Here is a 26,392-nt window from a genome sequence, read left to right on the forward strand (position 1 = left end):
GGGCTGCCGACAGTGGGGTTCGAACCTACTATCTCCCGAATACTGGATACTGGCCGCACTTAAGTGACGTCAGCTATCGAGCTCGGTGTTGATTAGATTTCACAGAATAAATTTATAATACCGGGTCCATCATTTTGAATTGCACTATGTAATCAAACGGTTAAAGAAAGGTGAACTAGTCTCAAATTTAGCATCAGACTTCGGTGTGGGTGTGATAACAGTGCGGGACCTAATGAAGAATAAAGACAAAGTGTTGCAGTTAGTGGCGAGTTCTGACAGTTTGCATGGACTTGCTGAAAGAAAAACAATGAAAGCATAATCTTTAAAAGAACTGGATGCTGCGTTATTCACGTGGTTTCAGCAAAAGAGAGGTGAAGGTGTACCTATTAGTGGTCCTATGATAACAAGGCAGGCACAGATTTTTCATGAAAACATGGGGCTCTCAGGGTCCTCACTAGCGTCCAATGGTTGGCTGCAGAGATTTAAGGACAGACATGGCATTCGAGAATTAAACATCGAAGGAGAAAAACTAAGTGGTGACAGCAGTGCAGCAGAAAACTTTAGATACGAGTTTATGCGCATAATTGAGAGATACAATTTCATTCCAAGTCAAGTTTACAATGCCGATGAAACTGGACTTTATTGGAAGTGCTTACCCAGTAAAACACTAGCAGCTGCTGAAGAGAAATCAGCTCCTGGTCACAAATCTAGTAAAGAGTGCATTACCGTCTTGTGCTGTTCGAACGCTAGTGGCGACCATAAATTAAAATTAGCTGTTGTTGGTGAAGCAAAAAAATCTGCGTTCTTTCAAACGAACAGTGATGAAATATTTCCCAGTAGATTATTATCATAACACATCTGCATGGATGACACGCGATATTTTCAGGACATGGTTTGTTCCATGGGTTCGAGATTTCTTGGTGTCCAAAGGCTTGCCATTAAAGGCCGTCTTTTATCTTGATAATGCACCCTCTCACCCTGTTGATACAGTGTTGAAATCAGAGGATGGAAACATTTTTGTTTCCTGTTTGCCACCAATTGTAACTTCATTAATTCAGCTGATGGACCAAGGGCCCATCGTAACCTTCAAGGCGCATTATAAGCTGGTATTGCTAGGATTCTTACTTTCCGGAGAAACGTCGATGGTTAAGTTGTGGAAAAACCTCAGTCTTAAAGAAGCGCTTTATCTTGCCCAGAAATCATGGGATCTAGTAACCGTTCAAAACATTACTCGATCGTGGAGAAAATTGTATGTTGTTGTCGAAGAGCTCGCCGACGATTTTCATGCGTTCACTGGTGAAGATGAAAATGAGGGATTGATGATCAAAGATATTCTGAAGACTATTGAAAATAACATTCATTTTGGAGAAGTGGATGAAAATAACAGTGAGGAGTGGCTTCATACTGACGATGTATTGCCTGGGCATAAAATTTTAACTGATGACGAAATAGTAAATAAAAGCGCGAATGGGAACTTAGCAGTCAGCTGCAAAGCGACGAGTGAAAGTGGGGGGGATGGGGAAGAAGAGTGCGTCACAAACAATCGCGTATCACTTTAGACCGCACTGGAGTCCGCTGAAACGTTAATGGAATTCTTGGAGCAAGAGGACGATACAGATTTTTCAGACATTCTTCTAATTAGAAAGCTCAGAATGAACATAAAGAAGAAAATAAGTTGTAGGAGAGTGCAAAAAAAAGTAAGTGATTTTTTTAGAGCAGTTTAAATGGCACCAGGTAAATTAATTATTTATGGTCTGCTGGTAATTTAGGTGAATATTTAGTATGTATTGTTGTAGCTTTGACTACATTTTGGTTTTAAAGAGGGTTTAATGCGCTGTATTTTAAGGTTATACGGTATGTATTTTATATACTTTAAAGTCCATTAAAATTAGTAGTATGGATTATCCGTTTTTCTTAATTAACCGTTCACCCCTTCCCGAGCATTAGAACGGATAATCGAGGTTTTACTGTACACATAAAATACCAAACACTAAGGTATTTTCATCTGTGATAAATAGAGATGGTAATTATAGGCATGAATAACTTAGAATGCAGACGCAAGTGTCATCTGGCTGCTCTACAGTTATGTCGGCGAGTTGCATAAATATTTGGGGTTCTGACAGTTCAGATTGCTAATATTTATGCAAATCTCTCTGCAGAATCGTGGTGTGGGTAAAATACACTTGTGCCTTGGTTATATACATTTGTACTCTAACCTATTAGTGCCTGTAATTCCCATCTATAGTGATTAATGTAGTTTACAGATCCTCTTCCTTTCAGGATTGCTCACTAATAAAAATACAGTAGTAGGAAATTTCGACATGGTGCAGGTACCTCGAAATCTAAGAGCTAATTTCCTAATAATGTGATCTGCACCACTACTAGTAGGAGAGGTCTGTAGTAACGCCTGGTCATCCACCGACATATTGTGTTTTTCATCCATAATTGTACTTGCATTGAACTTCAGCATATGAAATTTGTAAATTTTTATGAGCACGATGTCACAGATTGTTTCTGGGTTGACTACATTTGGAAGGAGATCATTGATAGACCAGAAAGAATTAGGAGAAAATGCCCACATTAACGAAGCAGGAGTTTGCGTGTGACTTTCATAAAGAGCAACATTAAAAGCATAGAACAACCAAAGCAGAAATGAATCCCACTTTGAATGGCCAGATGAGTGATAGGTGATAAGAACAGACCGGAGGTTTCTGTTAACCCTGTTAACAGAATTTATCAAAGGTATGGATTTCACTGTCCATGGATTTCCATATGAAGTTTAAAAAAAATCTCTAGGTTTGAAGATGGCTACATGACTACCAACAGAAGATTATTGAAAAAACTTGAAAATACCAGGAATCAAATTAGTTGGATTAACAATTTGGGGGTCTCGCCTTCCATGAGTAGGACAACACAGAACACCATTCTTCAAGACATAGGGGTTGACATGTTCACGAGATTTAATTTTTTCAATAATAGCTCTTAATTCATGGTCATCTTCCTGATGTTTGGAAATTTCTTCAAAAAGAAACGGGTAGTTAGTTAAAACAACATTCACAAAAGCTTTAATTTGCGAAGAAGAATCAAAAGAATGAAACCTCGATGATCAAAACTATCAGAATAGAATATCTGACGAAGGCCATCCACCACCACATTTTCAGTGCCACAAATGTGATGAGCCTGAAATTGAAATATTGATATGTGCACTGCTCAATGAGCAAGACAACTAGTAAGTCTTGGTATGGAGATTACCCAACTCAGTGCCTGGTTATCAGTTTCAAGAGCAAGAGGCAGATGTTCAAGATACATTCTGAACTTTTCCTGGGAAAAGACAACAGCTAAAGTTTCCAGTTCATAGATAGAATAGCCTGTTCAGCAGAACTTAAATTACATGAGGCAAATGCAATGGGACATTTATTGGCACATTAAGGAACTCTTGCAGGACAAAATTCTGGCACCTCGATGTCTCCGAAAACTGTGAAAGTAGATAGTGGGATGTAAAATCGATGATATTATAATAGCAGAAGTGCGAGACTGATCAATGGATATACGTTTTTCTGATACAGTATGCCCAAGAAAGGACGTTTGTGTCTGAGCAATATTAATTTGGCATCACTAGGACAGGAGAATTGCACAAAGCAGGTTTCAAATCACTAAAAGCTTCTGTTAGTTCATTGTCTGAAATGAATTTAGCATCCTTCCTTCTTCACACATTTAGGGTTAATGGGCTTGTTAAATTACAAAAAACAGAGTTCGATACCTGCAGTTGCTTAAGTGCAGCCAGTATCCAGTACTCGGGAGATAGTGGGTTCAAACCCTACTGTTGGGAGCCCTGAAGATGGTTTTCCGTGGTATCCCATTTTCACGCCACGTTGTATCTTAATTAAGGCCACAGTTGCTTCCTTCCCGCTCCTAGCCCTTTCCTGTCCCATCGTCGCCATAAGACCTATCTGTGTTGGTGCGACGTAAAGCCAATTGTAAAAGAAAAAATTACAGAAAAGTCCCACCTATATAATAAAAGTTCACAATATTTATGTTATATATTACATGTATTTGTTTTGTTCTTTGTAGAGAACATCATCAGCTTGGAATCAAGGTACCATTGTAGGGGCTGACCGCACGGTGCTCCTACGATTTTATAGGGCACATATTTTATCCAGGTTAGACTACGGCAGTGCAGCTTATGGATCAGCAAGGCAAAGCGTCCTTGCAAAACTGAATAGCATCCACCACAGCGGGGTTAGGTTGGTGACGGGAGCTTTTCATACAAGCCACATTGCTAGCCTACTCACTTAATCTGGTGTGCTGCCTTTACACCTGAGGTGCCAGCAAATGCTTCTGTCGTTTGCTGCAAATTCGTGACAGATGTCATTTCACCCAAGCTATTGTTGTGTATTGCACAATGAAAATCATCGACTGTACGCTTCTTATCCTCGAGCAACATGGCCGGCTGGAATACGCTTGGATAGCAGTCACAGATTGTTTGATGTACCTTCGCTTCCTTGTCTTGTCAGACAACCAAGTGGGGTACCTCCGTGGATAATGCGACAACCTGAAATAATCCTGGATCTGCACACTGGCCCAAAGGAAAACACAGACCCTTCGATTTATCAGAGGCTCTTCCTGTCCATTGTTGGCCGGTATCCAGGTTCAGTCGTTGTTGACAATGATAGGTTTCTTTTTGCTCTTCCGGAAACCTGTAGTATGTACACAGCAGAGCTCTATGCTATCTGTGAAGCTCTGCGGTACACACTGTCCGAGGAGCACCAACACTTTCTTCTGTTTACTGACTCCTTGAGTTCACTACAGTCCATTGATACCTGTTTCCCTCGGCACCCTCTGGTGCAGCGGATCCAGGACCTGCTGGCTGGGTGTTTGGATGCTGGCACCAGAATCACGTTTATGTGGCTCCCAGACCACGTGAGTGTAGAGGGAAATGAGTTAGCAGATAAGGCTGCCAAGGAGGCAGTTACACTGCGCCCCGTTGCCTTACAAGGTTCCAGCAAGTGGCAGGACACTCCACTTCCAGATAAGCTGAGAGCGATAAAAGGTACAACGAAGGTATGGAGTACTTCCGTTCTGGCTTCTCGGAGGAAAGCAGTGGTATTAAGTCATGTTAGGATCAGCCACGGTATAGTAACCCACTCCTATTTACTGAAAAGGGAACGCCCTCCAGTGTGTACTAGCAGCGATCATCTTACTGTGGTACACTTCCTTACAGAGTGCGTGGACCTGGTCGATGTGCTCCGTAGGCTAAAACTTCCGAGTACCATCTCCCTCATCCTGCAAGATGACGAGCAGTCAGCAGACCTCGTCATCCGTTTTATGAGGGATAGTGGTCTTTTTATATTGCGTGTAATAATGTCCTCTGTCTTAGTGTTTTTGGGTTAACTGCGCTTGTATCACATTGATTCTATTTTAGTTCGTGTTCACATATTTTAATATGTTATTTTAACTTCTAACATGAATTATATGTATATAAGGCAATGCCTTATTCCAGTGTCATCTGTAATTTCTATAATTTTAATAGAAAATAAGGAATTGTGAATTAGATAGATAAAAGCCTTTATTTTCTGTGGCGAAGTTAGGGCTTTTGGCCCTTTCTTACACTTAACCACACACATATTATTATTTGTTAACGATGACACTGATTAACTTAAAATACTAAGAACTACAAATAACACTAATTTTTAAGACAAGAATATGAATATATACAAGCAAAGAAGAAAGAAAGAAAAAGGAACTGCCTAGTTAATACAGATTTGAAAAAATACTCATTTCAATACACAGTGAAAGAAATACTAATATAAAAATACTAGTAAGCTTAATATAAATATTAAATGAAATCTAACTAATTGTATCCTTGCAATACTAGTCTAAGTTAAATACTGTAGTTACTACTAGGTATGTTTAGGCTAATTCTACTTCATAAATACAGTACGGATGCTTTTAATTTAATTTAAATTATCATACTAACTGAATATTTTATTGTACAATAATCTCATATCATTTTCACACACAATCACTCGTTCCACTCATACACGTACCTTGGTGGAAGCACCTAACGAGGAACTGCTGGTAAGAGGTTTTAAATATCCTTTTTGGTGCAGCATCCTGGATGTCCTTGGGAAGAGCATTCCACCATCCCGAAGCAGTGATAGTAAATGATCGATGGTATGTGGTTGTTCAGTGGACAGGTATTTCTAGGAGGGACATTGAGCGAGTATCATGGAGATGTAAAGAACCAAGGAGACGAAAATTGCTGGAGAGATAAGGAGGGATGACTTCCGAAAGTACCTGGTACACAAGAGTATTTGAATGTAGTTTACGCCTGTCGTCTAGTCGTAACCAAGATAATTGTTTATAGTAAGGAGAAACTCGAGCATCATACCGTAAATCCATAGCATATCTAAGACAAGCATTTCGATTGCGTTGTAGTTTCAAGCTTAATTCCATTTGTTATATCCGTAAAAATTACATCACAGTAGTCAAAAATGGGAAATAATAATGACTGACCAAGTTGAATCTTTAGTGATCGAGGGAATACATTTCTGAACTGTTTTAAGGGGTGCAAGCCACAATAAACCTTTTTATAGATATTCTTAACTTACGCTGACCAGTTTAGAGTTTCCGTTATAATAACTCCAAGGTTAGAAACTGATTCACAATAAGGTATAACAGTATTCGTTCAAGTTACGGGAGGAATGCAATTTTGTTTTAGAATGTGAAGGTTCTTTGATGTACCGATGATAATGGCTTGCGTTTTATGGGGGTTTAATTTAAGGCTGTTTGTAATTGCATAGCCATTAATTTGCTCAAGATCAGCATTTACATTACATATTGCTTGTTGTATATTATTAGTTCTAGTGTGGTAATAAATTTGCAGATCATCAGCATAAAGATGGTACTTGCAGTGCTTAATTGATCTGGTGATATCATTTATATATAAAGTGAATAGAAGAGGGCCTAGGACTGACCCTTATGGGACACCAATATTTTTTGTTCGCCACATTGATTTATTACTATTTGCAACCACACACTGCCGACGGTTCGTGAGGTAAGAATAGAAAAATTGCAGTACTTTCTGGCTAAAGTTTAAGGACTGTAATTTGGGAAGAAGCAACCTAGGATCGACAGTATCAAATGCACTATTGAAATCTAAAAGAGTAAGTATTGTCACTTGTTTGTTGTCCATTGCATTTCTAATCTCATCTGTCACTTTCAGCAGAGCTGTCATGGTACTATGTTTTTTCTTAAAGCCTGATTGGTAAGAGTCAAGTAAAGCATATTTATGTAAGTACGTAAGGATTTGCTCATGTACCAGGCGTTCCAGCACTTTGGATAGAAACTCCATGATAGAAACTGGTCGGTAATCTGAAGGAATACTGGGTCCATACTTTTTTCGGGATTGGGATGATGAGGGCATCCTTCCATGCCGTAGGGAAAATTCCTTGGGTTAAACAGTAGTTAATAATGTGTGTTACGATCGGCAGAATGGCGACAATGATATATTTGTAGAAAGACAGAGGTATGCCATCGTGTCCAGCAGCATTTGATTTGAGAGAATACATAACTCACTGTATGTCATTTATACCAACCTCTTTAAACACATATGTATCTTGAATTGGCATAGAAGAAACATTATTATTATTATTATTATTATTATTATTATTATTATTATTATTATTATTATTATTATTATTATTATTATTATTTGCTGTTACAGTGGATTCGGCCGACGTGAAGTGTAAATTTAAGTCATCAAGGGATATATTTGGCGCCTGCTTTAATAACTTTCGATCTATACCCATCGTTCGTAATTGTTTCCATATTTCTGTCGAGTTCTTGCATTTCGATACTTTACATATGTGTTTATATTTACTGTTTCTGATTAACTGTTTAACTCTGTTGCCATTTCTTTTTAATCTCACTAGTCATCCACGGAGAAGGTGTCGAGTTACCCTGATCTCTTTCTTGGGAGCAAATCTGTCATACAGTTCTAACACCAGATCAGATTTATTTTTACGTCCATCCACGTGTAAGATATCATTCCACGGCAGATAATATGCTTCATGTCGTATTCTTTCCTTGTCCAGATTTTTTATATCCCTACATGTTATATATTTAGGTTCATATTTTGGCATCTTTAATGAATAGCAGACATATATTAGATCATGGGTAGAAATACCTGGCACTGCGAGCTGTCCGTGATTTAAAACTTTCTGAGGATTGTTAGTTATGATCAAGTCAATCAAAGTATGAGCCGTCCGGTTTACTGTATGTAGATGATTAGTAGCATTTAGAGGTAGGATGTTTAGGTCTAAGCTAAAGAACATATTTTGTAAATGTAATGAGTCGTTTGTCGCAGTCAGCAGATTTGTATTAAAATCTCCCAGTATAATTATATTTTCGTACGTGGAATTAACTTGGCTAAGCAAAGTTCAAGGTCCGATATATGTCTTACGTCTGAGGGTTTATAAACTACTTCGATCAGTACCTTTTGATTGTTAGCCAAAACTTCCACAAACATAAACTCAGGTCGATTGGGAATTGTCTGGTCTGAAGTAGCCACTATTTTACTTTTGAGATCATTACGACAGTAAATAGCACACCCTCCCCCTATACGTTTTCTTCGGTCTAGATGATGAATAGTCATGTTATTTAATTCAACAAGGCCTGAGTTTCGTAAGGGTTGTAACCAAGTCTCAGTTACACATATGCAGTGCAAGGTATTACTATCATGAAAGAGGAATTGTATTTCGTCAGTGTGAGCCATTAACGATTGCGCGTTAATATGACAACACTGTAGGGCTCGCCAATAGCTTGCAAGACTTTCCTGAGAATGTTTCCCACTGACGTTGTTGAAGGGTCGGGTGAGAGGGGAGACTGGGGAGGGGGTGGGAGCGGGTCACTGACATCAAGGGCACTACAATCGGTAGAAATAACACTTGTATTGTGACTAGCCATTGTCTAGAAAATACTTCTGCTTACTCACCTTGTCTTCTCCGCACGTACTTCCAGGGGTACAATCACATTCACTCACACGCACATTACTCAAAACTACAACATTACGCGTTAATGGCATCACAGTAATAGATCCACTGATTGTTTTAATCTCATAATCATTTTTCACCACCATTTATTTTAAACTCTAGTCAATGGATACATTTTGAAATATTAATTATCAAATCATGTCGTCCATCTCGTACCATTAGGGGCCAATGACCTTAGATGTCAGGCCACTTAAAACAACGAGCATCAACATCATCATGGTAGGCAAGATAAATACAAAGTTAAAAATTCTAAAAGTGGACCTGTCTAGAAAACTTGAGTATTAAAATACATTTGCAAGTTTGTATGTCATTGAAAGATTAGATACGTTTCATTATTCAAAGAACATGTGGTATATGATGTGAATGGGAAGGAAGTTCTCTTCAGAATTATACACATAGTTTAAAACTTGCACAGGCATTTAGTAAAATAAGTATAGTTCATTAATATGCTCTATGTTACATAATAAAATGGAATTAAGCCCAAGGATTACCACTATGTGTACTGTTATTGAATAATACTTGAAGTGGGGTTTTTCTTGTAGTCACAAATTAAGGCCAGACTGTTAATGTATGAAGATGAATGTAATAAATATCCTTGCCAGCCTTACACTATTTGACCTGTATCAAGTTGTTGTAAGTCTGTCAGTAGATTTACTGTCACATTAAAGAACTCTTTTGGGACAAAATTTCTGCACCTTGGTGTCTCCAAAATCAATAAAATAATAATTAGTGGGATGTAAAATCAATAATAATATAATAGCGTAAGTGTGGGACTGTTCAATTGAGATACCTTGTTCTGATACAATATGCCCAAACAAAAAAAAAAAAGACATTTGTGTCTGAGCAATATTAGTAGCTTTAAGAGTCCTACTTTTTTTTTTCTTTTAAGAAGGAAGCCATAATTTCCATTGACTCAGTTAAATGTAACTTAAAAGCTTTTCAGTCTGCCTAACACACAAGTTTAATATAATTATTACACTATTAACATACCTGAAAACCACATAGAGCTTGGATTTCCATGCACTATCAAATTTCAAAATATGCATGCATTCAAGCCCTTCATATGGCAAAATATGCACAATAAACTGGAAAATGTGCACTATCGAAATCCAGTTCCTTTTGAAACATTGTACCAAAATCTAATTTCTGTAAATTGTCTTCATTTAAGCTCATTCTTTTATCTGTCAGCACATTTTAAAGCCCAGAAAGTGACCTTTCTACGCCACAAGAAGTGACAGGTGCATACTTAATGAAGACATCTGGTACAAAATGAGGTAAAATTGTACGTCTTTGCATCTTTCACCACAATACGTCTGTTATAAGCTTGACGAATTCTAAATCAGGATTTGAACAGATCACTGTTCAGCTTATCTCTAGCTGCCGCAGCTATTGCTCTGTGTGATGATTGCATATGATGATGTCTTTAAAAACTGCTAAAGATTGAAGCTGCGATAACAAAGACGTGTGATGAGTGAGAGTTCCGGGTAGGAAATTACAGGATAACAACGGAAGGTTCAGTGCAAAACCAAGGTTTATAAGCTGCTATCTCAGTAACGTGGCCTCACGGAGACAGAAGTGTGGTATTGTACAAGTTTTGTTCATTTCGTCTTACATAGAAAAAAAATTAGCCGTCATTTAATAACGTTCAATTTATAGCAATTTATAAGTGGGACACCTTATTCCTAAGAATTACAGAGATTCTTTCCGGCTTATGTCAGTGTTTACTCAAGCAACAGATAAGAAAGTTAATTGGATTATGGGATCTCTACTGTATGTATGCCACTAACTTTGGTTGTCAGATAGGATACCAGGAATACATTCTCTCCATCTCTCAGTAACAGGCATACTGTAAAACATGGAAAAACGGTCTCTAATTCCTCAAACCACCATCCATAAAAGGCACTATCATGCAAGATAATCAGGGTGCAGCAGAAATACGTGATGAATTTCAAACGTAAATAACTCGGAAACGCAACAAGCCATTAAAAAAATTATTGCACAGTTGGAAAGAGTAGTGTTTGCCATTTGCATCACATGCACACACACACTAGGTTTTGAAAATAATGTCATCCAAATGCCGACTGTCCTGTTCGATGCACCTCTGAAGCCTTTCCCTGAAGTCCCGCATGACTCGCTTGAGCATGTTTTGTGGTATTGCCTTGATTTCTTCACGGATGGCAGCTTTCAGGTCATGTAGTGTTTGCAGTTTACGTTGGAAGACGCGATCCTTCAAATATCCCCAGAGAAAGAAATCGTATGGGGCGAGGTCAGGAGAACGGGCTGGCTATGGAATGTCACCCCATAAGGCATCGGCATTTTTGAAGTAAGTCTCAATCACAAAACTCGGTGTTCCCCACTCCACGCCATGCTAGTGACTGGCTGGCTGACTGACTAGTCCGGACAAGACGATGCACGTGTTCTCCAAGGCCAAGGCCAAAACTGTGTGCACCACGAGAATAAAACCTGTTTGAATGCTGTGGCCAATACAACCTATATTGTATCAATCTATTGTATGTGACATAAATGGCAAACCCTGCTCTTTTGAACTGCGCAATAAAATTGTGAATGGCTTGTTGCATTGCTGAATTATATAATGTCTGAAATTCGTCACGTATTTCTGCCGCATCCTGTATTATATATGCGCCAAAGTCAGAAGAAATGTCATATCATGCAATATAAACATCCAAATATTTGCTGTTAAATCCCAAATCTTCAAAATATGCATTATGCATGGATTTTCTCCTTAAAAGGCCAAAACGTGCAAACATACAGGAGAAAAAGAACGGTTATTTGAAAACATATCAAGATAATGATACATACTGTCTAACAGGGAGTTAGAACAGCTGCACCGGTGGAGAAGGCAAAGGGCATGCGGTTAAATTCATGTAGGTTCCAATCTGTTGTAAAAGGAGTGAAACGTTTGGATTCAAGGTTATGAATTTAATTATTGGTTCCGTATTGAATTAGGAGTACATATAATTTAATTGACAAAGTTTTTCACGTTCTCAATACTATACAATAATTGTAATGCCTACGTATACATTACAGTGTATTAGGGGACTGGTTTCGACCCTGTGTGGGTCATCATCAGCCTAAATAAGATACTTTTTAATTGATATCCAAGAACGATATTTTGTCGTAATTGATAAAATTACTCAAATTAGAAAAATGTGCAATGTGATAACGTGTATATAAAATGGTGAAATGCATCAAATGTTATGCGAGATAAAATTATATCGTGGTACTGATCAATAGATAGTGAGATGTCCAAGTTTACATATTGCAGTGAGACTATAAATATAGTACCACATCAATTATTGTCATTTAAATTGTGTGTACATTTGGATTCTTCAGCGAGTGGAATCTGATTATACTCCTGGTATAAATCTTAAGTTGCAAAACTCTTCACATTAGCAAACCAAGAGAATCAAGATTGAAAGTCAGGAAAAGGAACAGATTGGAAAAGAATCTTCTTGTTCAAAATACGATAATCAACTACTGACCTAAAAACCAAGGGATGATCAAATTCGAATCATGAGACTACTTGTGATTAGTACCACCACGCGGGGAACACCATGGATCGCTTGTACTTGCACGTAGTACCACTATGTTAGGTACCAAATAGGTTTGTGATTAGTAACAATAGAGTGTGTTGCCAGCTTGTACAGTACCTTTGATTCATACCCCTATATGAGAAACACCATGGGCTGAGCGACACCATGGTTTTGCCTTGCCGATGCCTAGTTCCCACTGTGTGAGGAACACCACGGGATAGTGCAGGTCCCGTGGTTGATCCACTTATGTGAGGAACTCCGTAGGTTTGCACTGCCTGTATAGGTTTGCGTTGCCTGTATAGGTTGGCGTTGCCTGTAAATAGCGCCACAGTGTGCGAAGCACCATAGGTCTGTGTTACATGTGTGAATTTCATTACCTGTGAGTAGTACCATAATGTGTGGGATACCGCGAGTCTACGGTACTTTTGATTAGCGCCGCAACATGACAAATAGCATAGTTCTATTTTCCTTGCGATGAGTACCATTATGAGGGGCCGATGACCTGGATTTTGGACCCGTTTAGACTACAAGCATCATCGATTCAATATTGTGCTTTAGACGCAGTCCCTTGATCAGTAATACTATTATTTAATGCTAGTTTTTGGGAATGTGGGGCATTGTGGGTCGGATCTACTGATTGTTTTAACTTCATATCCATCCATTAATTTTTTGTCCTCACGTTTCCGAATCTGGTCAGAGGATTCTGGATTTTTAAATAGTCATAACATTTCGTACCAGTAGGGGCCGATGACCTAGATATTAGGCCCCTTTAAACAACAAGCATCATCATTTAAAACAAATGTTAGCAGAAGCCTTTTATTTCGGACCAGTGTATTATTAAACATTATTTTTCTGGTCACACACTGAGAGACAATGAATCGGAGGTTATACACAGCCATGTGCGACTGCAACAGAATGACTTTGGCTGCCATTTTGAATGGAACAAAACTTTGACTGACCAAGACCGATTCGAGCGATCGAGTTGAACTGGAAGGTGTGAGTTTCAACATTCACGCCAGCTCTCCGCGCTTAAATATGTGGATGCCAGTCGACTTGCTGACAAACTTCAATTTTGTCTTCGTTAGTAAGGAATTCCAGGAATTTTTCCATATCCATAATTAGGCTATCACAAGACAAGTATGCACCATGCTGGTGTCCGACTCAACGGCTGAATGGTCAGCATACTGGCCTTCGGTTCAGAGGGTCCCGGGTTCGATTCCCGGCCGGGTCGGGGATTTTAACCTTCATTGGTTAATTCCAATGACCCGGGGGTTGGGTGTTTGTGCCGTCTCCAACATCCCTGCAACTCACACACCACACATAACACTATCCTCCACACTAACACGCAGTTACCTACGTATGGCAGATGCCGCCCACCCTCATCGGAGGGTCTGTCTTACAAGGGCTGCACTCGGCTAGAAATAGCCACACGAAATTATTATACCATGCCGGTCAACTTCACACGGTTATGTTCGAGATGTAAGTTATTGCGCGGCAAATATTCGCCACCTTTCACTATACAACTAAACATGAAATACATTTCTAACTTCCGAGTGGAATGCGAAATACAAGCACAGACAGGATCATTGTGTTATTCCACAGTCTGACTGCTATTACATGTTATAAATTTCATATTACATTAGTTTAAAAATATTACAAATATTTATTAGGATCAACCTGTTCAATACAGTTGGGTTCTTAAAATTAAGATTTACATCTTGTTATACTAATTTGACTAGTCATGTTTCGCCCATTATATGGACATCATCAGCCGTACTCTCGTGCTTAAAAGATAAAGATCAGTATCCTGATGGATTTAGTCAAAATAAAACCAATAAAACTAATAAAACCAGGTGCCAAAACTGAAGACGTCCTTTCAAGTTGTGATCCTGTGTTAGAGAAGGACAATTATGTGGTAATTGTGAGTGGTACAAATGACATTGCTGCAAATGAAGGTGAGGAACTAATTATGACTCTCAGAGGTAAGATTTCCAAACTACCTGACTCAAAAGTAATTGTAGTTAATGTGCCACCTAGGTATGACCTTCTAGAGGACTCATGTGTGAACAAAGCTGTACATGATGTAAATATAAAAATCAAGAGATTATGTAAGAGTTTTAGAAATGTCTATGTAGTAGATACTTTAGGTCTTGGCAGGCAAATGTTTACTAGGCATGGGTTACATCTGAATGGTAATGGAAAAGCAAATCTCTGTAGACAAATTGCTACAATTATCAACAGAGATTTGCAAACTAATCTGTACTTAAGAAAACCCATACCACTAAACTGGCACATACAGGGAAACTTGCCAGAAAACCTAGACCCTTAAATCAAGATCTATGTACAAGGATCTGGGTTCCAAGGACGTTCTCAACTCATGAGTCAAATGTTACCCAATTGCAACAGTCAAGTTTTAGGGAGGAAGGAGGTCTGAGATTGCTCTTGGTAAACTGTCAGAGTGTAGTAAATAAACAATTAAAATTCGGTACATTGATGGAATCTTATGAGACTGATGTGGTGATAGGAGTAGAATCATGGTTGAGAGAAGGGGTGGGTAATAGAGAAGTATTTCCAGAAGGGTACACAGTCTATCGTAGAGACCGAGGAGATAAAAAGGGAGGGGGGGTGTTTATTCTGGTGAAGGAAACTTATTGTTCACATGAATGGTTTACCGATGAAAGGGATGAAATATTAGGGATAAAATTAGTTTGTCATAATATGAAGGAGGTGGGAATTATAGGAACATACAGGCCTGGAAGAGAGGAAAGAGACATGGAAATATTTCAGAAAATAATAGATTATACTCATAAAAACAATAATAATGATGTGGTAATAATTGGGGGAGATCTAAACTTGCCTGAAGTAGAATGGAATGGAGCTGCAAGTGAAGCCCATGAACAGAAACTGGCAAATAAGTTAATTTGGGAGGGAGGATTTACACAAGTAGTACAAGAACCGACTCGTCTCAATAACTTACTAGATGTATTCTTGGTTAAACCATGGGAAATTGTTGATAAAACTGAGGTAATTGAAGGAATGGGTGACCATAAGGCTGTAATAATGGATGTAGGACTGGTACCAAAAAGGCTTAATAAGAGGGTCACACAAGACAAGAAATTATACAGAAAAACTAAAGTTGATGAATTTGGGACTTACCTTAAATCACAATTCAGTTGTTGGATAAGTGAAGGGAGTAATGTGGATACACTTTGGGCTAAATTTAAAGGAATCATTTGGGAAGGAGAGAAGAGATTTGTACCTGTTAAGAAGGGTAAAATGACCTCAGACCCTGTTTATTATACAAGGGAAATAAGAAAATTAAAAAGAAAATGTAGAATAGTAAACAGGAAAATCAAAGAGGGTAGGGAGAATAGAGAAACTAGAAAACAGCTAATGAGGGAACTGAATAGAGTGAAAAAGGAAGCAAAAGAGAATTATATGAATGGCATTCCTCAAGAGGGTAATGACCACAAAGGGAAATGGAAAAAGCTGTATTCATATATTAGGAATCAAAAAGGAAAAGGAATCCAAATTCCTACAATGGTGGGAGAAGGGGGTGAACACTATTTAACAGATACTGAGAAAGCAAATCTATTTAGTAGGGAATTCAGAGATTCAGTAGAAGATTGTCAGGACTTGGAAACCATAACAGAAGATAGAGAGGGAGAGACACATAGGGAAACAAGAAGCTTCTCATTCACAAATGAAGATATTTTCAGAAAAATCCAACTGCTTCAGCAAGGAAAAGCAGCAGGAAGTGATCAAATTACTGGGGAGGTATTAAAGACGATGGGGTGGTATATAGTGCCTTATTTAAAATTTCTCTTTGACTATGTCATAAATAATAGTGTAATACCAAAGGAATGGAAGGAATCTATAATAATACCAATTTATAAAGGAAAGGGTGATAAAAGGAAACCAGAGAACTACAGACCAATCAGCCTGACCAGTATAGTTTGTAAAATACTGGAGAGTTTAATAGCAAAGTACATCAGAGGGATATGTGATGATAAAAATTGGTTCATGAGGAGCCAGTATGGATTTAGAAAGAAATTTTCTTGTGAGGCACAACTGGTGGGATTTCAGCAGGACATATCAGATCAGTTGGATTCAGGAGGCCAGTTAGATTGCATAGCCATAGATCTTTCCAAAGCCTTTGATAGAGTGGAACATGGAATATTATTAAAGAAATTGGAGGGAATAGGACTGGACGTAAGGGTTATACGTTGGATAAGAACATTTCTAAATTCAAGGGTTCAGAAAGTCAAAGTAGGAAATTATATATCACAGGAAGAGAAAGTTTGGAAGGGAATTGCACAGGGTAGTATAATCGGTCCGTTACTTTTCTTAATATACGCAAATGATTTAGGGAACAATATAACATCAAAAATAAGATTGTATGCAGATGACATAATTGTTTATAGGGAAATAAATAACATTGAGGATTGCTCAGAATTACAAAGGGACATTGAGAGTATCCAAGAATGGGTTGAAGAAAATAATATGAAGGTTAATGGAGGCAAATCAACTGTTACAACATTTACAAACAGGAGCTTTAAAACTGAATTTGAATATACTTTGGATGAGGTAGTTATCCCTAAAGATGGCAAGTGCAAATACTTAGGTGTGAGATTTGAAAGTAATTTGCACTGGAAGGGTCATGTTGATGACATTGTTGGGAAAGCATACAGATCGTTACATGTCATAATGAGGCTACTTAAAGGATGCAACAAAGAATTAAAAGAAAAAAGTTACTTAAGTATGGTTCGTCCATTATTGGAATATGCAAACAGGGTTTGGGATCCTCACCAAGAATACCTAATAAAAGAACTAGATGGTGTGCAGAGGAAAGCAGCAAGGTTTGTAACAGGGGATTTCAGGAGAAAGAGTAGTGTATCAGAAATGTTAAAGGAACTTGGTTGGGAACCTTTAAGTAAGAGAAGGGAGAAAACTAGACTTATAGGATTATATAGAGCCTATACAGGAGAAGAAGCATGGAGAGATATCCGTGAGAGGCTTCAGTTGGAAAATAATTATATTGGTAGAACTGACCACAAGTACAAAATTAGAAGGAATTTTAGCAGAAGCGATTGGGGTAAATCTTCATTCATTGGGAAGGGCGTGAAGGAGTGGAACAGTTTACCAGGTGTAGTGTTTGATCCTTTTCCAAAATCTGTACAGATATTTAAGAAGAGAATAAACAACAACAGAGAAAATAAATGAAATGTTAGAGGGCATTCGACCAGTGCAGGATATTGTAAATAAAAAATGTGAGTGATTAAATTAATTCCATCCCCTGGTCTATGGAGTTTGGACAGCCCAAGTAGGGGACTGCCTGTAGGGGTGAAGTACAGTGGGGACTTCGAGGGCCCTGGGACCGCTACGGTAGCTGTGAAGGCCCTTCAGGAACTCTGAAAAGTGGTAGCAAAAGGGGCTCTGGTTAAGACGCAGCAGGTCGTTATGCTACTTATGTTCCAAAAATGGGTAAAATATAAATATGTAAATAAATTCAATGTTAATTTTAATCTTATACCAGTTGTATATTATTATTAGAAGTAATTTCACATACTGTATGTGAGTTGACTATGTTTGTAAGATATTATAAGTAGAATTTTGTAAACAATATAAATTTATTACGGATGATATATATGTTTAATACAACAAATTATTAGTGTAAATTGTATAATATTGTATTCTAGGAAAATTTTCTTTGTCTCTTGTTAATTTAAAATTTAGTGCTTGACAATAATGTATTTTAGTGTACCATTTGCCACCGAGGTAGACACCTTATTTGCAAATAAAGAGATTTTGATTTGATTTTGAAAATGTTACATAGAGAAATGTGAGTATTATAAAAATACATGAAATTGTTGTGAGTTCTTAAATGACAATTTACACAATTAAAACTTGTTTAAAAATGTTTGCGGGAAAAATGAATAATGTTGGTGTGATTTTACACTGATAATTTAAAACATTTTATAAAAATAGTCAACTAGTCCATATTTACATAAATAATGAGAAAGTCTATGGCTAAAGTTGAGGTCTTGGGTTACACTATCAAAGTGAGAGTGGAATCTCGTTAAAGGCAACCCAATTTGAAGTTGTAGATAAGTTTAAAATGAACCTTAAGTAGCTTAATTATTTTAGATGACATTGAAACTTTCTTGTAGGAAGCTCGTAGTGTTAACATGTAGTATGACGCTGGGTGCTTGATAGAGTTGTTGGAACCATTAAACTCTTAATTTATGAAGTGAGTCCGTAGTCTTCAACCATTGAATTTGTTAACTTAAATGTTTTGATCGAGGGTGTTTAAAAAATCTAGAATTTTGTTGCTATTGTTAAGATTACCATAGATTATTGCAAAAGTATCATCTGCGTACCTGTGCCACATGCTGAGTCCTTTTATTTTTGAAGTTATTTTGTGGTGTTCCAACGAGTCGCATATTTATGTCAACCAAGATGCCTGACAAAGGGTCTCCCATTGTCTTGGTGATAAATTTTGCCATTGCAAGTGAAATAATTGTTCTTTAATACAAAGTTCAGAATCTTGATAAATTCATCTATTTCGAGAGTGCTAAGATTACTATGTTTGGAAAGGTTGTTCTTAATAATGTTTACTGTTTCTTTTGTCGGCACGTTAGAATACATGTTCGTAATATCATAGGAGCACTGTTTGTATTAGTCATGTTAACTATGGCTGATGAGTTGTTAAACAGTGAGGTGCTTTTTATTTTTCCTATGTTTCTTTTTAGGTAACTACAGTTGAGTTTATTTTAAGTAAGCCAGCTTTTTGTCCAAAGTTGTTTATTTTCTACTTAGGGTATCATTTAATTTGTAATCTACATGTAGCTGAAAGGAACTCCTTTCTACTGGGGATACATGTTGAGATACTGCTAAATGTGTCTTGTATAACTGTAAATTGAAAAGTGACTTCTTTCTATAGAATGTTTTGATTTCATCCTTAAGCCAGATTTCATTGGTTTTATTTTGAGTTTTGGTTAAATTAGATGTAGATAAGCCTTTTCTCTGAACAGGTATCAAACTGTATTGAATAGGTTGATCCTAATAAACTTTTGTAAGCCAGTATCCAGTATCCGGAAGATAGTAGGTTCGAACCCCACTGTCGGCAGCCCTGAAAATGGTTTTCCATGGTTTCCCATTTTCACACCAGGCAAATGCTGGGGCTGTACCTTAATTAAGGCGACGGCCGCTCCTAGCCCTTTCCTGTCCCATCGTCGCCATAAGACCTATCTGTGTAGGTGCGATGTAAAGCAACTTAAAAAAAAAAAAAAAAAAACGCTTTTGTAACATTTTAAAACTAAAGTCTGACTGCTAACTGGCAAGCAAAACTGAGCATTTCTGAGGCTACTGGCTTGCTCCCCAAAGGTGCAACTTATCCAGTGAAGTTCAAGAATTGAAGGCCTTTTCCTGTTATGCAGCTGCGGCGAGGACTCTTACCTGAGTTGGAAATCACGTTCCTTCCACAAGGGATGACAAGTAACATTTTCAGGGCTAGGAAAAATGTGATCGTACTAAGCGGTAATAGCGAAAATTCGTGACATGATAAGTGAGAGATAGATTTAATACGATGAGAATCAGGACTTTGAATTTACGATGTGCTAAACGGGAAAACGTGTTGATGAGGAACACACCGGGCAAGTTGGCTGTGCGGTTAGGGGCGCGCGGCTGTGAGCTTGCATCCGGGAGATAGTGGATTTGAATCCCACTGTCAGCAGTCCTGAAGACGGTTTTCCGTGGTTTCCCATTTTCACACCAGGAAAATGCTGGGCTGTATCTTAATTAAGGCCACGGCCGCTTCCTTCCAACTCCTAGGCCTTTTCTATCCCATCGTCACCATAAGACCTATCTGTGTTGGTGCGGCGTAAAGCAACTAGCAATGAGGAATGCACTAACGGGGTTTTACTGTAATGGCAGTGTGTCTCCTGTACATACTAACTCTTAATTTGTGAGCGCTTTTGGAAATGCTACTACTGGTTCATACAAGACTAGTATCTTAGAATCATTGACTTCTGTTGCAGATTGTTACGTGCTTAGTATAAAATGATGTGTAATGACTTTAAAGCAGTTCCCTTGAATATATAAAAGAGTGTTTATTTTACTCTGTACCAAATAATTTAGTTGCAGTATTTTTAAAGACTGTTCAATTCATGTTATATTATTCGTGGTTATACAGGGTTTTATTTCAATAATGTTTGGTTCTTTCATTCTAGAGTAATCCCCCTCTGCCCCCCAGAGAACATCACTCGGTCACCGTGCCAGTGTCGCACAATTGTGCTGTATTACCAAGTACAGGCCCTTCCTATGGTCCTCGTGTGCAGTGCTCTCTTGCCGTTCTAGATGCTTTCAGTACTGTGAGAGAACAACTTCATCTAGCTGAGCAGAACCATTACCTTCTTGTTCGTGCTATAGATGACCTTCCATCTTCAGGTTTGTTTCTTCTTTTTACTAATTTCTTATGAGTTATTTTTATTTCTGAATTAGAGTATCGTATTCACTCATGTAATTAAGAGTGTAAATCTAGATGCAAAAATTATTCACATAATTCTGACATTTAAAAAATTAATTACAAAGAAAGGAACACAAATTGATCGTAATTTGTCATAAAATTGTCATGTCAGTTTTCTTCTGAACAGTCAAGAGCATAAGCTTACATCTGGCAAGTTGAACACATGGGTACCAGAAGGATATTCTTTCTGTTGTGAAGCAAAATAAATATGAATTAGCTAACGTACAAGTCACTACTGTATATAATGGCATGCCAACAAAAGGAAGAAAATCCTTACCTGTAGGTTTTCATCATTGCTACTGCAAGAAGAACTGCTGCTGCTGTCACCACTTGTATATCTCAAGAGCAAATCATCTTCACTGCCATGTAACATGTTCAGTATTCCCGTGTACATGAAACTTTTCAGTTATCTCTAAAGAAATAGTGTGCCAAGTGTGCTCTATCCACTGGCAAAGAATTTCCAGAGATGGTTCCCATATCCTGCCTGCTGGAGTATTTTAGTGACACTTTCTGCCATCCAGCCATGATAGAACTTTCATACATAATCCTTGGAAGACTTGTTTGTTGAAGCGTCCAAGGTTTGAAGTATGGAGGTCAGTCCACAGCACTACTAAATCAGTTTTCAATATTTCCAATAACTCCCTGGCATCATCTGTCAAGTGGCCATGAAAGCTGTCCAACAAGAGAAGAGACAGGCATTGAAGGAGAGATCCAGGTGGATTTCCCCAAACCGTTCAGTACCAAACATGTACGAGCGACATGGCCAGCAGTCCCTTCTCTTATACACAAACATGAGGCCCTCCTGGAAATTGTAACATTTGGAAGGGATTTTTTTTTTTTCATTTTAGAACCATATACGGCAGAAGTTTCCTGCTGTTAGTCGTTCTTATAAGCATTACAAAACATCTCTGTTTTGCGCTTGCAGTTGTTTGTATATAACAACACCTGTTTTCCCTCTCATATTGATTGTTTGATTTTGTGACATATCGAAGCTGATAGGATGCTGGTTTGCATATCCAATTTGGAAAAGGAGATGCTTGTTCTCTCTATGCTTCCGTATCTCAAGACTGTCAAAGTCTGTAATCTTTTGGTTGAAATCTTTCAGCATTCTTTGGCACAGTGACGTTCTTTGTTTCAGAGAAGGATTATTTCTCCTCATATACTTTACTCTTCACTCCTGGCTTAGCTTCAAATCCGACTTTTTAATTTCATGTGCTGCAGCTATGCCACATCCTTTAAAATATGGCATTTAATGAGAACAACATATCCATTGTTATGTATTCCAGAAGTTAATTTTGCAGAAACTTAAAGGTTTTCAGGCTGTGAAAAATTTATAGCCCTTGTTGCTAGCCAGAAGGGCGTTTTTCTGTTTCCGCCAGTCTTGCATATTGCACTTGGACACTTAAAAATTTTGGCCTGCTGCCCTATTCCCACGAATCTTGGCGTAGTTGAGTACCATAATTTTATATGATCTAATATTACTTGCATGTTTGCTCATTGTGAATTTAGTAACAGACAGTTAGGAGATCTCTGAAGACGTGCAAAGCACTCGTACAGAATGTATGTTCATCATAGATCGCACAGAACATTCCTGCATCAGGTCAGTGCTGACTTTCACACTGAACTAGTCATGTTCTGCAATTTGGAAACGCCAGATTTCAAAGTAGAAAGGCTGCTACTTGCCACCACCATTTCACGGCTCTCGTGAAACTGCATAGTAAGTGTTTGAGAATATGTAGAATTTTTTCCCTCACTTTGTACTTAAAAAGATAAGGGTGCGTAAATTATGTGAAGGCAAGAATTACATGAGTAAATATTGTATATACTGGTTTAATGTAGTTTTTGTTATATTATTGAGTAGTGATACTAAAATCCTTTGTAGGTGCATCTGTGAGAAATCTGGATGAAGATTTGCTAATTCTTAAGGCAACTACCCAGGCGACTTTAGTGTGTTTGGGCCAGTGTTTGTCTATACTCCAGCAGCAACAGATGACACCTGTTACTACACCTGTGGCATCTATCACTCATGTACCTGCTCCGCACAAGGCACATTGTTACCAAAGTTTAGACCCTCCTAAGAAGAACTTGCATTCTCCACCTTTCCTCTCTACTCAGTTTGAGGAGTTAGAATCAAAACAGAGGTAAATGCATGTTTACATTAATTAATTATTAACTCATAACATTCAGTTTAAATGACTGCATTCATGGTCTCTATCATTAGTATTAGTTAGTTGCTGAATGTTTACTTGTGTTACGCTATTTGAATGATTACTGTGAAGGGAGAAATTTTTCTTTACCGACATCACTTCTATGTAATAACCATCTAATAATTCATCAGTATTAGTTGTTCAGTAACTGTTGAACTTGGTCAACTAGAAGTGATTAGTATAGATCTTCTTAGCTATTTGAACATTTGAATCAGTAGCTCTTTTGCAAAAACTCTTGTTATAATTTCACCAAATTCTTTTATTTTGGTGTTATTTTGGTTTGTGTTTCTATACTGCACTGTTGACTGTTGTCTCTTACATTGTTGATAATTTAACTATTTAGTTAAAGCTGGCATTAATCCCAGTCCAGAATATGAATGAGGTGATTTAAATATACATCTTAATTGCTGCAGCAATGTATTGAGGAATTAGCTTTCCTAAATATTTTATCATCATTTGAAACACTGCAGGATTTTCTGTCTACAATAGTTAAAGAATTTAAGATAAGCTTCCTGATTGTGGGGCTTGTATTGTAGAATACAGTTTTTTCACACCAGGCAAATGCTGGGGCTGTACCTTAATTAAGGCCACGGCCGCTTCCTTCCCACTCCTAATCCCTTCCTGTCCCATCGTTGCCATAAGACATATCTGTGTCGGTGCAACGTAAAGCAACTAGCAAAAAAAAAAAAAAACCACAAACAAACAACCACTTTTTAGAATCCTTCCTAACCCTTTGGCACTGACTCATGGAGCAGTTCAGTGATTCCGCCGTGGGTCCATCTCATGTGACTTATCGCTTAATTCTGCTTTCCATATATAGGGTGGTCAGAAACAATGTGAACTGGATATATGAGCGGTAGAGTGTTGATCATACGGATAAATATTTGGAAAAAAAAAAAATTAGAAATCTCGCGTCGTCATTTTATCAGCTGCTGAAGGTAGCCGATCAGATCGCTTCATGGGCGACTTCAGATGGGCTTTGCGGGGCAGTGTTGCTAAATCTGCACGTGGTTTATGACCAGGAGTGCCAATAGAAGAAATAAACTTTTACAGGGGAGGTACTTGAACTCAAGCACTCTACGGTGGCATTGGCTGAAACTTACGTGTTAGTGTTTGATGCACATTTCTCGGCATGGCTCTTAAGCCCGGCCAAGCCCATTTGAATTTGCCCACAAAGCGATCTGATTGGCTTACTTCAGCAGCTGATAACATGAAAATGGCATTAGATATTGACGTAATTTTTTCAAATTATTTATCAGTATGACCAAGGCTCTAACGCTCATATACTCAGTTCACATTGTTTCCGACCATCCTGTAGAGATATCACTGTATACAGGGTGAGGCGAAATTCGCAACGCGACTCCTCACGTCCCAGCAATAAAAAAATGTCTCTCACAAAAGTTCGTCCTGCGAGTATATCCGGCAGAAAGAGAACGTTGAAGAGTGGCAATCTGGTAACACTATAACCACATGTAGGGTAACTACCTCTGTCACCACATAGTAGACGTCTGTACTTTGATTATTTGCTTATTTGTTCTTGTTGCCTCTGTCAGATAGCACCCTTGATTGAACTATGAAACAGCTTCTGTCACAACTAGTTCGACTTTTTTCTTTGATACAAATACGTCCTTTGGGCACTTTGACCAGATTATACTATGGAGACATTCGTTTGCATTTTGAGTCTTTCAAGCAGTGCATCTGGAGAGAATTGTATCGGATACCAGCCTCATCCTAACAACAGATGGTCTCAGAGCAGTATGGATAGCAGTTTTGTGTGATTCTGGTTTCTCTCCTTTGGCGAGGGCACGATTAAAGAAACGCCTAGATTTCTCGCCTTTTGGACACTTCATGTGTTGTGGTTTCTCATCAGTGGTCATACAATGGTACAGTGTTGCATAGACTGCACTCTTCATTGCCATAATATCTGGAGCATTGTCAACAATGGCTCTTCTATAATAATGAGTCAGCTTTACAATTGTTTCTTCCTTCAAACTTCCATGTGCTTTCCCACTGAGAGTTGCGTTTTATGCCAGACTTTCCTTCACCACATTTCTTAATCTTGTCCCAAGCCATTTCGCAATATGATTCACATACTTTTCTAAGAACGTATGACCACAGAGCATAAATAAATACCTGCTTCTCAAAGGAGACATACATATTCAAGAGATACCTGGAATGCTCAAGAGATGACACCATAGTCCAGATTTATTTTTCAGAGCTAACAAGTAACATTGTGACAACTGTCATATGATGCCGCGTCCACTCCTCAGCTGCAGGCTAGAATTTAATTGTATTTTTTCTACATTTCTCTTTCGAATTTCATAAAATCCTTTTGTACTATGAAAGCACAAATAGGAATGAACATATTTAAGCAAAAAAAAATCACAAAAATTCAATATTTCATTGCCAGTCTATCCCCTTAAGTGCAATCTGTGTTATTAACATACATATTTGGTGGAATTTTCAAGTTTTGCACTAGTAATTTAATAACAAACAGAAAAATTAATTAAAATCATCACATTTGGGAATAAAGAATAACAAAAAGTACGGATATCTAATTTACTTATTTGAAAGCTGCCTTTGTTAATGTTTCACCATTTTCTGGCATACGACCCCTTTGTCTGTCACTCACAATTACACATTATTTAGAAAACGATTTTTCAATCAGCATTAGATGAAGGGATCCAAATTAATCTTAATACTGGCTCAGAAAACACTGGATGTTAAGATTTACTTGAGCTCAGTAACTCTGTTATGTTCACCAACTGTGTGTCTGGATTATCTTGCTGATTCTTCACCTACTTCTTCAGAATAAAATAGCTTTCTTGGAATTCAGCCTCACTCAGTTCCTTCAGAAATGGCAATTTTTTTCTGGTATACTGTAAGAGAAGAATTTTCTCTTGTCCTTTATGTTCCGAGGTTTGGAAAGGAAACCACGTCTTTCCAGTAAAGGTTTTGTTGGATCTTCGGCAAGAAGTTCCTTCATTTTGTGGATACACAACTGCTCTGTTTCTCTAAACATTGATGTTTGCTTTCTCCGTTTCAGTGGTG

At 38.0% G+C, this 26,392-nt stretch overlaps 1 protein-coding gene across 4 annotated transcripts in view; it reads left to right on the top strand.

The window, feature by feature from the left end:
• Positions 1-26,392, top strand: part of LOC136864120 (oxysterol-binding protein-related protein 11) — a 353,345-nt gene that overhangs the window by 114,884 nt on the left and 212,069 nt on the right. For all 4 annotated transcript variants that reach the window (XM_067140720.2, XM_067140724.2, XM_067140721.2 and 1 more), the window contains 2 exons: positions 20,839-21,055; positions 23,017-23,275. In XM_067140720.2, coding sequence (XP_066996821.2) covers positions 20,839-21,055; positions 23,017-23,275 — 476 coding nt within the window. The remainder of the gene's footprint in view (positions 1-20,838; positions 21,056-23,016; positions 23,276-26,392) is intronic.

The sequence above is a fragment of the Anabrus simplex genome, chromosome 2 (genome assembly GCF_040414725.1).
Source record: "Anabrus simplex isolate iqAnaSimp1 chromosome 2, ASM4041472v1, whole genome shotgun sequence".
NCBI classification, from domain to species: domain Eukaryota; kingdom Metazoa; phylum Arthropoda; class Insecta; order Orthoptera; family Tettigoniidae; genus Anabrus; species Anabrus simplex.